This window comes from Bactrocera neohumeralis, chromosome 3, assembly GCF_024586455.1.
Source record: "Bactrocera neohumeralis isolate Rockhampton chromosome 3, APGP_CSIRO_Bneo_wtdbg2-racon-allhic-juicebox.fasta_v2, whole genome shotgun sequence".
Classification (NCBI taxonomy): domain Eukaryota; kingdom Metazoa; phylum Arthropoda; class Insecta; order Diptera; family Tephritidae; genus Bactrocera; species Bactrocera neohumeralis.
This window is the reverse complement of record NC_065920.1, coordinates 40,411,792-40,427,809: the sequence shown is the minus strand read 5'-3', so window position 1 is coordinate 40,427,809 and position 16,018 is coordinate 40,411,792. Positions and strand designations below refer to the sequence as shown.

General features: G+C 39.5%; 1 protein-coding gene across 1 annotated transcript; it reads right to left on the bottom strand.

Annotated features, from left to right (window-relative positions):
• Positions 1-5,778: 5,778 nt before the first annotated feature.
• LOC126753682 (zinc finger protein 358) lies at positions 5,779-15,508 on the bottom strand. The gene is made up of 3 exons (XM_050465359.1): positions 14,567-15,508; positions 6,486-6,930; positions 5,779-6,394 (listed from the first exon to the last, which is right to left on the bottom strand). Exons 1-3 carry the CDS (start codon positions 15,506-15,508, stop codon positions 5,811-5,813), a joined length of 1,971 nt encoding a protein of 656 aa, XP_050321316.1. The 3' UTR covers positions 5,779-5,810.
• Between the last annotated feature and the right edge of the window lie 510 nt (positions 15,509-16,018).

Sequence of the window (16,018 nt, the reverse complement as noted above, 5' to 3'; positions counted from 1 at the left end):
TTTGACTAATAGTCAACAAAGAGAATGCATTAAAACTACTCGTATTTAGTTTAAACAATAATCCTCAGCACAATTTCGAATGCTCAACAGTTTTGCACTCATCGCTAAAGAATTTCGCAACTCAATTCAATTTTGAACTAGGACGCTACTAGGCATTTCATCCTTTAACCTTTTGCAAACAATTTTTAATTTCATTCCATTGTGTGCGGAGACACCTACCCACAAACACACACACACACATAAAAACCTTGTCTGCCTCTAATATTTGTTGTTTCAGCAAATAGAAAGCAAACTTTTTCCATCTCTAGAGACATGCCGCATGATATTTGCTCACGTACACCCATCAATGCACACATGCACACCAACCGACTCACATACATAGGCACACACGACGGCATACCATAGTTGGCATGTTTATGCGATTCAATTCGAACTTGAAAATCTGTCGAAGATAAAATGAACGATTGTCTGCAATTCGCTTCCATTTGCAATAGCAACAAAAACAACATGCAATAAACGAGGAAAAAGATGTAACCTGCTATACGAGGTTCATTGATTGCATGATTGCGTAAATGAATTACTGCTTTGCTAAATGAAATTGCTGCAAATACTTGGGAAAGCCAGGAGTTTGGGGGGTGATAAGCCAAGCGAAAGCAGTTCAAATAGAAATTAATCTTTCTAAATGGAAATTCGTGTGTGAAATTTGAATATAAAACCATTGAGGAAGCGATGCGAAGTTCGATTGGAACTATGGCTTGGATAATTTTCGGATATATTCTACTAAAAATATAAAGAGTGTAATAAATTACTCAGTAAGTGCTTTCAGAAGAGTTTACTTACGAAAGAACTAGGTAGTGAAGAGCTCAGGGAGCACTGATGAACAGTAACGGAAGAATAGTGCAATGTCTTGTCCTAGATTGGCCTTTGGTGAGATCTAACCACAAACACAATATTTTTATCCATGTTTTATATTCTCTGACTATTTCTATTTAATCAACTGTGCTTTTTAAGAACCTACGAGGAATTACTGAACAGGATGGAGTGGAAGTTTATTGTAGGCAGACGATTTGTTTAAGCCAGAAGCCTTCCTAGACGTATCCGAGGAAGAGACAATAACTGCTCACAAGGGATGATGAAGAAGAGACAAAAAGCGCAAAATAGATGGAAATCTACAACCAAATGCACGACAGCGAAACAGTTCTGGCCAAATTGCGGCAAGACAAAAACAAAGAACTTATCACATTGTTCTAGGAAAACTATGTATATATGTATATTGAAAGGAAACTTGCTCCTTTTCAGGTTGTTTTTTATTTAAGTAGTAAAATAAAAGTTCACAAAGTTTATTGAATTTATTATTGTTGCACAGGAGGCTATGTTACGCGTTGGCTGTTGAATTGCAACTGCTGCTGCTGATGTGCCGGTGATGCCATTCAAATGAAAATTAATAATTCTCTAGACTTACATCTACCATAACGGGGCATTGGTCATTTGAAAAAAAAACGTGTTAAAAATGGGTATGCCCTTTAATAGCACTTGCCATATCTGAAAACTTGTAGGGAGCAAGGAAACCAACCCCTGAAAATCTATCTCTAAAAAACATTATGAAGATTAGTAGTTTCATTGAGGGAACCATATGGTTTAAACACAGCAATGGAATGTGATATCAAGCTATTTTCGCTCAAGAGGACACAGCACTCTTACTTACCGTAAAACCTATTGTGGGTAATGTGAAGTCTCTGAAGGGGGTTCCGATGGACTTCGGGGGTAATCTCTACGACGGAGATAATGATTGATCAATCAAAACTCTCACTAACTTTGTATCTGTTGAGAGGGCTAATAGAAATTTCGGCCAATTCGCCTCTGTTCATTACGGCAATCTAAAATTTAACTTATTACGGAATCGCATGATAAATTTCATTATCCGTCATTTACATATTTTTCAAATACCGTATTTGTGTAAAGTTTTATTCCGCTATCATCATTGGTTCCTAATGTATATATTATACAGAGAAGGCATCAGATGGAATTCAAAATAGCGTTATATTGGAAGAAGGCGTGGTTGTGAACCGATTTCACCCATATTTCGTACATGGCATCAGGGTGTTAAGAAAATATTACATACCGAATTTCATTGAAATCGGTCTAGTAGTTCCCGAGATATGGTTTTTGGTCCATAAGTGGGCGATGCCACGCCCATTTTCAATTTAAAAAAAAGCCTGGGTGCAGCTTCCTTCTGCCATTTCTTCCGTAAAATTTAGTGTTTCTGACGTTTTTAGTTAGTTGGTTAACGCACTTTTAGTGATTTTCAACATAGCCTTTGTATGAAAGGTGGGCGTGGTTATTATCCGATTCCTTCCATTTTTGAACTGTATATGGAAATGCCTGAAGGAAATGACTCTATAGAGTTTGGTTGGCATAGCTATAGTAGTTTCCGAGATATGTACAAAAAACTTAGTAGGGGGCGGGGCCATGCCCACTTTTCCAAAAAAATTGCGTCCAAATATGCCCCTCCCTAATGCGATTCTTTGTGCCAAATTTCACTTTAATATCATTATTTATGGCTTAGTTATGACACTTTATAGGTTTTCGGTTTTCGCCATTTTGTGAGCGTGGCAGTGGGCAGATTTCTTCTTCATCTTCGGACTTAACCTTCTTATGGAGCCAAGAAATACGTGTACCAAGTTTTATCATGATATCTCAATTTTTACTCAAGTTACAGCTTGCATGGACGGCCGGACGGACAGACGGACGGACGGACAGACAGACATCCGGATTTCAACTCTACTGGTCACCCTGATCACTTTGGTATATATAACCCTATATCTGACTCTTTTAGTTTTAGGACAGGACTTACAAACAACCGTTATGTGAACAAAACTATAATACTCTCCTTAGCAACTTTGTTGCGAGAGTATAAAAATCATAAATGAAACCTTGTCAATCAGCCAAACCGCCAAACCGCCAAGGCAATGTTCTGTATTTGGTGGGATCAGAAGGGCTTCTGAGCTTATAAAACTGGTTGATACCGTTAATATATAGCGCACGTACTAAACGACTGGATACAAGGCAAATATTTTTCCATCATGATAACACACGGCCTTATTTGGAAAACACCGGTAGCGAAAACTTGGATTATCCTCTTTATAGCCTAGATATTGCTCATTATGACGGAGCAATAAAGTTATAAACCCAATATTTATTTATCTTTGTCAGTTTCTTCTACGGGGCGTACGAATTAGGAGGCTGCGAAGAACTGTCGAACAGAAAGTGTGGCAAGTAAGTTTACTCGGATACTACCTCTTCAAATAATATAAATTAGATGTAATACGTTGTTAAGGGGCACACCCAGTGTGACAGCTTCATCGTCGATTTATGGAAATTAACACAAAAGGTCTATATCGATTAATTGTATAACCCAAACGTTGTCCGATATTTTCGGTAAAAGTCAGCTATAATAGATAATGGGGTCCACTTAGTCGGAATATTCGAAAGGGATTCATACAAAGTTTGTATCCCGTGATATAAATTTTTTTTTTTTTTTTTTTTGTAAACCGGAAAGTGAAAGAATAAAATTAAATTTAAAATTGTGGTATATAGCTGTGTCTGCAGTCCAATTTCGCCCATTGTCACACTGTAACGTAGGAATCTCAGAGGAATGTTATCACCGAATTTGGTTTAAATTGGTCGAACAGGCCCTCAGATATGTCATATTAGCTAAATGTGAGCGGTGCCACGCCTATTGTCCCATTTTTAAATCTACTACTTTGCGGCCTTTTATACCATATCGGGTGTAAAATTTAGTGACTTCGATATGGGGCGGAGTGATCTGATTTCGTCCATTTCACACTGTTCTTATAACAACTGTCCTAAAAGAACTTGGTTTTTGTAACTGCAGTGGTTTAGGAGATATGTACGTTAAACCTATTGGCAGGCGGGACCTCGCCCACTTATTCCAAATATTTATGCCACAGGTGCCGCTTGCCTCTGCAATCCTCTGTACCAAAATACCATCTTAATTAGGTGCTTAGTTATGGCACTTTATAAGTTTTCCTTTAATGGTGTTTTGTGGGCGTGGCAGTGGTCCGAGGAAGTGGAGGAGTGGTCCGCCAAGGAACAGTGTAACAAGTTTCGTCACGATATCTCAATTTTTACTCAAGTTACAGCTTACACAGACGGACGGACAGATAGACTGTCATCCGGATTTGGGTGATACATACAATCATTAAGTGAACAAAGCTATTATAATCTGTAGTAACATGTTGCAAGAGTATAAAAATTCTCTTTAAACTAGAATAAATTCTCCGTTCCTTGATCTGAAGGGTTGGCGCGCACCAACTGGAATCGGGAGAGGGCATTCGTAGCTAACAAATGAGCGGTTGGTCAGTTGTCTCCGAGCACCTGGAGAGTCAGGACAGGCATTTTCGCGCGACGAGTTTCTGTGAGTGTTGTAAAAAGCGAAAATTTAATTAAAAGACGAGAAGACCCTATAAAGTGCCGAAAATGCAGCATTCGTTAGAACAGAGGTACGCGATTAAATTCTGTGTGAGACTCGGGAAATCTGCCTCAGAGACGTTTGATATGATACCAGATGTTGATTTGGCAAGAAGTGGTGTGTTTAGGTGGCATCAGGCCTTTTTGGAGGGTCGGGAAGCGGTCGTTGTTGAAAACCGTGATGGGAGACCTGCGACTTCGACAAAACACTGACAATTTGACTCAGACCGTCGACTAAGTATTCGTTTAATTGCCCAGATGTTAAATTTATCAAAATCTGTGGTTCATGACATTGTAATTGGGTCTGATAAGACATCGCAGCCGATTGGAAGTTGCACCACGACAACGCCCCGTTAAAGAAATAAAAAATGGCGGCATTTAAAAATAAGTGTTGAATTTTACCCCAAAGTTTAGTATAATTTCTTAAAGGTATAAACCTTTTTCAAAATTTCACGTTAGGTGTTAAGTTTGTGTGGGCAATGCGAATTCTTTGAAGCGTTGTTTGATGGACACAGTATTTACGGGACTAATTGCCACGGAAACTATGTGTTTATCACCAATCTGTTGAGAGAGCCAATATCGGTCTTAGCCAATTCGCTCGGTTTATCGAAAATATGTCGTCCAAAATAAATCTGTTTATTACTTCGCCGGTTTAAAGCTTAGAGCACAATCACGTACCGTAAGCACTCAATTTCAATTTAATATTAAATAAATTTGTATAGCGCTTGCTCCAAGAGCTCAACTGGAACTCAAATCATATAGTGGAAAAATGCCACTTAAGACCCCCTCTTAAACCATATTTATATATAGGAGTGAGCTAAGCTTCCGCGCGTTTTGGTGTCCGCAATTGTCTCGATAACTTCAAAACTCTACTTTAAGCTTTCTGTCAGATCCCCCATAATGAGTTTTTGGTACATTTTTGACCTGAATTTCTTTGATCCAGTACTCTCCGCAACTAACTGCATATCAATCTTAAGCAAATTACTGATAAATCTATATCTCATACTCCTCTGGTTTGCCGGAGAGACGATGAACGTCAAACGATCCGCCAATCCTTTATCTTTGGATGCTAAGGATTTGAAATAAAAGATGTTTTCTAAAGACTGATTAATATTTACTATATAATTCATCATAATAAAAGATATTTAGGTCTTATATTAGAGTCTTAATTCTAAGGAAGTACTTTGGATTACCCATATCAGGGTGAATGCTTATAACTACTTTAAAATACATCACAAATGATTGAATAATATTAAATAAAAAGTATATACAAGTTTAGCTGTAAATTATAGTAATTAAACTAACTGTCTACGGTATAATTAAAACGGTCGCAGTGTACCCATTAACGGCTGTTGCGCAGGCGGAAATGGTAAAAGCGGCTGTTGTGCGACCACATTGTGGCCACCGGATGCGGTACCGTTACTCGGCAGAGTGACAGCTGACAACATGCGCATGCCAGCCGTTAGGGCTGTGGACAAATTTGGAATGTGTGACGATGCCATTGCGCTGCTGGACGAGGCTGCTGCCGATGACAAACCCGCCGCAGTCGTCACACCGGTCCCTGCAATGCCACTGACTATTGGCGGCGCTGGAATGCTGAGACGTGACACAATTGGTGTTAATGATGCGGCCGCTGGAGTGGGTAATGTCATTGCGGAGGTTGATGAAGTCACATTTGATACACTACTCGCCGCGGCCGCAACCGGATAGGATAATTGCAGCGGACGATATTGACATTTCTTGGCATGCGTACGCATATTGCTAGACTGCGTGAAGGCCTGATTGCAGTTCGGATGCGGGCAGACGTACGGCTTGCAGCCGGTATGATAGTTAAGATGTGTCTTAAGGTGATGCTTCTTGGTGAATGCTTTCGGGCAAATGGGACAATTGAATGGTTTGATACCTGAACGATCGAAAAAAAATCAACAATTAATATGACGTGCGCATTGGTGAGTGTATTGGTTGAAAGGCTTAAGCTCTAGGCGTCTACTCACCGGAGTGCAGTCGATGGTGCAGCGTCATGTTGCTGCGATCGGCGAATGATTTCCCGCAAACCGAGCACTGATACGGCTTCTCGCCACTGTGGGTGCGCATGTGCTGTTTGAGTAGCATTTTCCGTGAGAACCGTTTGCCACACTCCGCGCACTTGTGCGGCTTGACGCCGGTGTGTATGCGTACGTGCATATTGAATGCTACACGCTGGTTAAACGATTTGGGGCAGTAGGGGCATTCATACTCCTTTTTGTTGCGATGGATCTTCATGTGACTGCTAAGGTAGCCTTTGTCATTAAATGTTTTACCGCATTCCGGACATTCGGCGGCGAACTCCTTCGTACCGCGGTGCACAGACAGGTGATACTTGTAATTGCGAAGCTGTGAAAAACCTTTGCCGCAATCAGTGCACTCGTAGCGTGGCGATTTGTGCGTCTTTTCGTGAGCCTGGAAGTATAATTGAGATAAAATTAGTAATGAATAAATTAAATAATTATATTCCATTTTTACGAAGTATAAATCTATTTATTAATGTTGCAATATCTTGAGCCGAAATGTAAAAATGCAATTCTGTAAGCAAGAAGTTTAAAAACTTGGTTTTAAGAACTTGTATAACTGGTAACCTAATGAAAAGGTTGTGCTACGTTGTCGAAACAAACAACGAATTATTGTGAATAGGATTTAAGGTCTACCCATATGAATACTATCTAATATAACCTTCTTGGTTCTTATGGTTAGTAGTTAGTTTTTGAATAAAACGAAAACAGAATACTAAATGGAATATAGTACTGACACAGCGGTATTTTCCTTCGAATATTAATGTACTGAGGACAAAAGATATTAGTTCAATACCTACATCACTATTATCTTATCAGTAGTCTGTACTGCACGAGTTGGCCTACAGAGTCACTTGAAAAAGAAAAATCTATTCCACAGAATATTTGGGTAAAAGTCAGTCAAATATACTGGAGCGACATGTGAAAACCGTGAACCCAACAAACAAGAACCTACCAATTTTGCTGAAATCGATAATTCCAACGGCAAAATCTACATATTCACCGACCGATCAAAGAGTCAAATTCGTCTGTATTAATCTATACGCAGAAGGTAACTTCCAAATAAATTATTACAATTTATACTTTCCAAGCCGAATTTGTTAGCGTAAAAGAAGAAGCCAAGTAGGCTTCTGCTCTAAACTTCAAACCATGCAGCTCCTTAGAAGGTTGTTGGAAACAATGGACTCTAGACTCAAGTTTTGGAACACCAACAACACGGAGCATACCACAAAGTTACTTTGAGGTAGGATTGATGGTGGACATACCAATAAGCTTCGACTTCTAGGCAGAAGGGAACTTAAAGATGTTGTGGAGATATTCACAGGATAAGAGCTAACATCCCACCTTGGAAAACTAGATTCGGAGCATGGGCGGAGGATGATGAGACACTGTAACATTACCTATGCGTACGCCCAGTTTTCAGCCTGATGAAACGGGATGTATTCAACGGCAACTAATACTCTTAAGAGACATTGGACAGCTATGGTGGAAAAGTTCTGTTTTCTTTTACCACCCCAGAGCACAATGGGTCTAATGATGGCGGTAAGTGCGGTCGGTGCCTATGGTCTGGCGCTCATCCGACTCCCTTTCCAACCTTCCAACTATTCAAGTTACCATAATTTGAAAACTATTTCCTCTTTACTGGCGTAGACATCGCTTACGCGATTATAGCCGAGTTAACAGCAGCGCGCCAGTCGTTTCTTCTTTTCGCTACGTGGCGCCAATTGGATATTCTAAGCGAAGCCAGGTTCTTCCAACGGAGTGGAGGCCTTCCTCCTCCTCTGCTTCCCCCGGCGGATATTGCGTCGAATACTTTCAGAGCTGGAGTGTTTTCGTCCATCCGGACAACATGACCTAGCCAGCGTAGCCGCTGTCTTTTAATTCGTTGAACTATGTCAATGTCGTCGTATATCTCGTACAGCTCATCGTTCCATCGAATACGATATTCGCCGTGGGTAATGCGCAAAGGACCATAAATCTTTTGCAGAACTTTTCTCTCGAAAGCTCGCAACGTCGACTCATCAGTTGTTGTCATCGTCCAAGCCTCTACACCATATACATAGAAGGACAGGAATAATGAGCGATTTATAGAGTTTGACTTTTGTTCGTTGAGAGAGGACTTTGCTTTTCAACTGCCTGCTAAGTCCGAAGTAGCACCTGTTGGCAAGAGTCGTCCTGTGTTGGATTTCCAGGCTGACATGTTGGTGGTGTTTATGCTGGTTCCCAAATATACGAAACTATCTACAACTTCAAAGTTATGACTGTCAACAGTGACGTGAAAAAAAAAATAATAAAATTTGAAAACTACTAAAGCTGCGATAATTTATTATAGAAATAGATCAGAGGCATAGAATTTTACAATAAAGATGAGGGAATCGAATAACAAAGGAACCGGTGCAAAAATTGTACAAAAGGCGTTACACCGCCTCATCTCTGAGGAACGATCTTACCAAATTCGAAGGATGATACTTCTTTAACGACAGTTTCCGTGTAAAAATTGAATTACAGCGATGATTTTTTCCCATATAATACTATTTTAAATTTCATATGTGTTCTATATAATTTTAAAGTAAATAAATAAATCTCTAAGAAGGATATTAGTATAAAACTTCCCACAAATAGCCGTCTCCAAGTAAGCATATCTTTTCTAAAAATAGTCAGAATCGGTCACTAAATTTTTAAGCTTCTTATGCAGAAGGTATGGGAACAACCAACAACTGAAAGTATTTCCCTCGCCTTTGATTCTTCTAAGTAGCGAGAGTGAAAAATTTCGGATATACCCTAACTTAGCTCCCCCTTACTTCTTTTAATATAAGATAGTTAGATTACGTTGTAATAAAGCACTGATTGTTTAAAAATTCCGAGTGCCGCTTTCTAAAATATACTAAATACGTATATAAAATTTAATATTATCACAATATATTAGCATATTTTCAAGCTGGGAGAAAACTCCATAAATATTTGCATAAAATGACCCGTTCAGTTTTACCAGCCATGCGAATAAATCATACATATTTTATATTCCCTCACTCTTACCAGCCTTTGAACAAATAATCGCTTCAACCGCTCTTATTTCCTCTCAACTTAGTGTTAACATTGAGCATTAACAGATCGCGCCAATAACAGCGCTACCTGTTCAGACCCTCCTCCTCGCTCACAGCAGCCAACACAAGTGCAGTGGCTCGGCCACCGTTGATGTTCTTCAACAGGCCAACAGAGCACCTAACTGTCTATATGATGCCACCAAACGAAGCGTGAAATCGGAACCTGTTTTTCTCCATCTTCTTCATTTATGCTGCTCACCATATTTTAAATATGTTAATCGCCAGCAAAGTGCTTTAATATGGGTTTGTGCAGGTAACAAACGACAACATTTGATGGTCATTTGCATGCAACCTATTCGCATACACACATCCATACATACACGTACACTTGCAAGCAGTTTGAGCGGCACCATATGAGTCGCAGTTGACTCCACCCATGGCGGCGCTTATATACATACATACAGGTATGAATCTGTGTGTGAGAGTACGTGCTTAACCGGTTTCTGCTTTAGGCTCCACCCAATTGAGTTGGTGGACTATGTGTTTGTGTGAGAGTGTGACAATACAAACATATGTACATATTGTCATCTCTAAGTATACCTATGTACATATAAAGATACATATTTATGTATGTACGTTTATAAGGTATATGTTATATGTATATAAATACATATATACACATGTACATATATGCTTTAACGCTAATTAAATTTAAATACGAGCACAGTGCGTAAAAAAACTTAGAACGCGGTGAAAGACCTTAGCGAAGTTAGTAAAACAAATTACTGTTATAAAATGGAAATGCTCCGGAATATTCAGCATTTTTTATTGCTCACCTTTGAACTTTAGACTTAAGGTATCACATAGTTTGATGATATACATACATATATGTATATTATATTTGGTAGTTCACTAGTCAATATCGGATATACGATTCCAAATCTATTTTAAAAAGCTGATGACAGCAAACTAATGGAAATATACGCGATAAAAGTAACTAAGAAAATCAGTGGCGAACTAAAATTTCAATGACCGACATTTATATCTTGTCACGTTGTTTGTCCGCGATGAAATCCTAAACTACTGAACCGATTTTAGCAAAATTTAGCACACTGTGTCCAGTTTGAAGCAACTTAGGTTAGGTTAGGATAGTCAAAACAATTCATAAATAAGAAACACAGTGAAAGCTGCGCTACTAAGCGGACATCTCCATTGACATATTGGCCGTTCGCACAATTTGTTGATATTTATTAAATACAATCTATTAAGCGGACAACTCTAATAACTGGACAGAAAGGCTGGTTCGTCAGTGTCTGTTTATAGGAGACTTCACTGTATATATTTCTAAACATACGCATGTATACACAATCCCCTAAAATATAAGGTTGTCAAATATCTCCCTTCCGTTTTTTTGCTCTTTATTCAATGCTTTATAAAAAGTGTTACAATGATCGGATTTAGTTCAAATATGCGCCGTTTCGTTCGATAATCTGTTTCCATCTAGACGGCTACTTCATAACACCCCCCTCGTAGAAGCCCCCTCCTTATTTGCGAAGAACTCGGACAGCCACTTTTCACAAGCTTCTTTTGAGTTCAACTTTACACCAACAAGGCGTTAGCCATGGACAGGAACCGGTGGTAATCACTTGGCGCTATGTCCGGGCTATGTGGATGTGATAAAACACCCATCCGAGCTCCCGTAGCTTCTGACGAGTCATCAACGAAGTGTGTGGTCTGGTGGAACACTACACCCTTCCTGTTAGCCAATTCTAGACGCTTCTGGTCGACCGCCTGCTTCAAGCGGTCCAGTTGTTCGCAGTAGATGGTAGAATTAAGCGTCTGGCAATATGGGAGCAGCTCATAGTGGATGATTCCCTTCCAATCCCACCAAACACACAGCAAAACTTTCCTGGCCGTCAATCCCGGCTTGGCCACTGTTTGGGACGATTCACCGGCCTTCGACCATGACCGTTTTCGCTTGATATTGTTGTATGTAATCCATTTTTCGTCGCCAGTCACCATCCGCTTCAAAAATGGGTCGAGTTCGTTCCATTTCAGCAGCATATCGCAGGCGTTGATTCGGTCCAGAAGGTTTTTTTGTGTCAAATCATGCGGCACCCAAACATCAAGCTTCCTTTGTGTATCCAGCCTTCTGCAGATGCTTTAAAATGGTTTGGTGACTAACTCCATCTTCTGGGCGATGTCAAGAGATGCCACATGCCGGTCTAACTCGATGTTTTCCATGATTTGATCGGTATTCGTCGTCACAGGTCTTCCACCGGCTGACTTTAAATTTTTATGTTTACACGTTTATAACTGTTGAGCGCAATATCCAAACTAATCATGCAAAGCTTGGTTTTGTAGGTTATGTCAAGACCTTTCAAAGATGTATGGTATTGCGAGATACGAGCTCTGTAGCGCTTTATACATAGCCGCGAAATTCAAAAGACAAAAAGGCGGAAGGGAGATATTTGACAACTGTGAGTGAATTGACACGCCAGGTTTTTTTGGGATCACAAAACATATAATGGGTTGTCAGAAAAGTCTTGCGGTATTTTTTATTGAATTTTTTTTTTTATTGAAATTGAAATGAATTTTTGATGACTCATGCCCAGCTCTTGACCGATGCAACGGCTGCTATTATGCCGGTCTCTTTCGACCAATTCAGCGTTTTTATCGCAATTTTCGACAGGCCTCCTGGAGCGTGGCGCATCTTCGCCACCTCTACACCAGAACGAAAACGTTGAAACCATCGTTGTGCGGTGGAAATGGAAACTGTATCGGGTCCATAAGCTGCACAAATTTTATTGGCGGTTTGAGATGCATTTTTGCCTTTATCGTAGTAGTACTGTAAAATATGCCGTATTTTCTCTTTATTTTGCTCCATGTTTGCGACGCTATAACCCACGAACGACTTAAAAGAAATCGCAATCAATCAAACACGTGTTAGCGCGTGAAATGAGCTTTCAAAAAAAAAAAAAAAAATAAATAAAACTAGAACTACGCGCTTTCAGGCCAACTAGCGAAAATACCGCAAGACCTTTTTGACAACCTATATGGTCTAAAAAGTACAAACATCAACAACATTTAGAGAATTTACTTCTTAATATAGTAACAATATTTATGATTTTCAAGGATGTTTGGCTTCTGGAAGGTCTTTTTTAAGTCTCACAAAAAAATCTGCTATCATTCCTGTGCTCCATTTCCTCTGAGAATGCTTTCCATTTATGAAAATCCTTAAGGAACTTTTCGCCTTGTTCGTCACTCACAATCCAATTTCGTCAGAAAGCAATCCAAATGAAAGACCAGTATACTATGTATTTGTAAGGACATATTATACCACACGCTATAAAGGGCATTATAAGTTCATTCATAAAATCTTTGTAATGTTCCGATTTATTGTTTACTAGAAAATTTTTAATAACGTTCACCAAACATTTTCAGGTGAGTTCTTCCCGATCATTCAGTTTTACTTCAGAGCCTTTATTTTTTATTAGTCGCCGTATTTGTGGACCTACAAAATTTCTCTCTTTAATATTTGCCTCGCTCAATTTGGGGAATTTCTCTTTCAGTTATACAAATTTGTTAGCTGCTACTGGGTAGTATGTTTGAACTTGATTGTAAAGGTTTTTGTTTGAGTCAGACGAAAATAACAATCACTTACATGATTCTTTGGCTCGGTCCAAATCATTGGTATAGCAAGTGACTTATGTCTAGGTTTTTGATTAGACCAATCTATTAGCAATCTCAAATATGTTATAAAACATTTAAGTGGAATCCAGTTGAAACAAAAAACGAACTTGATGAACTGGTATGTTAAGTTTAGACGTGGTGAAATGAGCAATGAACACCGTGGCCACCCAAAAGGAATTGTTACAGATGAAACCTTCAAAAAAAGTCCACAAAATAACTCTCTAAAGATATCAACTGAACGTGTACATTATAAGTATCATTCACGAATATTTGGGTATGAGACAGGTCTGTGCAAAATGGGGGCCGCGCGAACTCGCTTTTGACCAAAACTAACAACGAGTTGATGATTAGGAGCAGAGTATGGAGATGTTCAAGAAATTCGAATTTTTGGGACGATATGTGACAATGAATGAAACATAACCCCATAATTTCACTCCGAACTTCAATCGACGGTCATCCGAGTAGATTCCACACGACAAACCCGCTCCAAAGTGTCGAAAAACGCAACAGTCGGCTGGGAAGGTATTGAAAAGCGCATGGAATAGTTTCTATTGACTCTTTGAAAAAGGAGCAACAACCAACAGAGACTATTATACGTAGCGTTATTTGTGCATTTGAAGGACAAAATCATTGAAAAACGGCCGGAAAGTGCTGCTTCACCAAGCAATACACCGTGGCACAAGCTAGTGAAATTTTCGACGAACGAAGAGGTGATCGCCGAAGCTGAGTCTTATTTTGAAGAATTGAAAATTGCCGTTTAAATTTACATTACTTTATTATATGTAAAATGATATAATTAGTAGTAGACTAAGGTCGAGTTCTTGCAATCCAAAAAATCTGGGATTTACTATTAATACTGACTGATTTTTATTCGGTAAATTAAAATCTCGGAATTTAAGTTATCGGAAATAATTTCAAAGATTTTAAATTACCGAATTTGCTTGTTGTGCACCAGATATCCACTGGTCTAAATAAATTTAGTTTCTCTTGATCTTACTAAAATATTGACTCTCGGCATAAAGTTAACCAGAAAATTTTTTTGCAAACAAGGGAGCGATTATTGTTAAGAAAATATTTTTTCTGGCCCTTATTTGACTCAATCAATTATTTACGGTAAATTTATCGGAAATGCTAATTAATTTCGAAGCTATAAAATCTTAACCATAAGCGGTCCTACCAAAAAATAAACTTTCACGGACCAACGGATATTAAAAAGGTTCGTCCTTTTTGAAAAATAAATCGACCTAATGCTTCCAAAACACATTTTCTAAAGAAAATTATTACACTCACCTGCAAGGTTTGCGAGCAACCGAAAACTTTATCGCAGATACAGCATTTATAGCTTATTTCTTCGGCGTTCAAAGTGGTCACAGAAGAGGGACTACTTGTGCAGAGTTTTGTTGTTTTCGAGTTCAAATTGAAATTCGCTACTGTAGTCAAAGCGATCGTCGATGATTTGAGTAGTAATTCGGTGGATGACTTCGTTTTCAAATAATTTGCGCTGAACGAAGAATGGCAAGTAGATGAAGTGGACGATGCAGGCGAGGAAGGTACCGACGGCAGAGTTGACTTGTAGAGTGGGTGTTGTTTATAGAATTCCAAACAATCTGTACAACTTGCGCGTGGGCAAATATTCTTAGATGCCGGGGGCGGGAGTGGTATGCTAGAGGGATTCGTCAAGGTCGGCAAGCGCGAGTTGACGGATTGAGTGGGTTGAATAGGGTGCGTTGAGTTGGGGTTGATGATATACGGTGCAAAGTAACGTTGTTTTTGGTAAGGTGCTGGAGCGGGCACATTAAAGCCGGACAAAGCGTATGGAGCGAACATATGAGGAAAGAATTGCGCATAAAATTTTGTGGCGTTCGCGGCGGCGGCAGCGGCCAAGAAGTCTGATTGAAAGCTCTGATAAGTTGGTGTAGGATAGGCGGGTTGACGTGGCGACTCGATGGGAGATTTTCGCTCCGCCGCTGGTGAGGATTTGGAGAGGTCGAGTATATCGGTGGTCAATGGTGTTGTAGTGCATTGTGCAGATAAGTTCGACTTGACGCTGATTGCGGGAGTTTTGACGGCGATGTCACTTTTGTTGCGCGCATCATCGCCAAGTATCCGACTGATACTAAAGTCGGTGACATGTGCGGGTTGTGGCGTCTGTTCTTCATCCGATTCAGAGCCATTACCGCTGGTCGTCGATTTGGAGGGATACACTTCGTAGTTTTGTAGTCGTTGCAACATGGTATGCTTAAAGCCCATTCTAATATCGTTCATAACCACACAAAACACGCACTAGATTTATATTTAACTTGTTTCGCCAATGTATTAGTTGTTGAAAATTCTATTTGTTTTCAAAATTTTACAATTATTTATTTATTTTTTCAACTTTTCTTCCAACTTTTATTTATTTGCACGTCAAAGTTCACAAATCACTTGTAAGCTGGCGCACGCGCGTTTCAACCGCATTGAACTGTCACGTTGCACGTCAGAATACGTTATGTTGCATTGCCGTTAACCGATGTCTGACATCAACTCACAAAACTCCATAACAACAAAAACACAATAATACAATGATACAGCGTTACAGACCAATCGTAAGCCAATGAGAACCTGAACGCGTCTACAAAGTCAACAAAATCTCTCAGCCACACTTGCTGCTGTCACTTGTTGGCTCAGACGACTGACGATCATCAAGCGCCACAGTCACGATCAAACCGAAAAACGGCTTAGCGAACAAAAACGAATCACAAG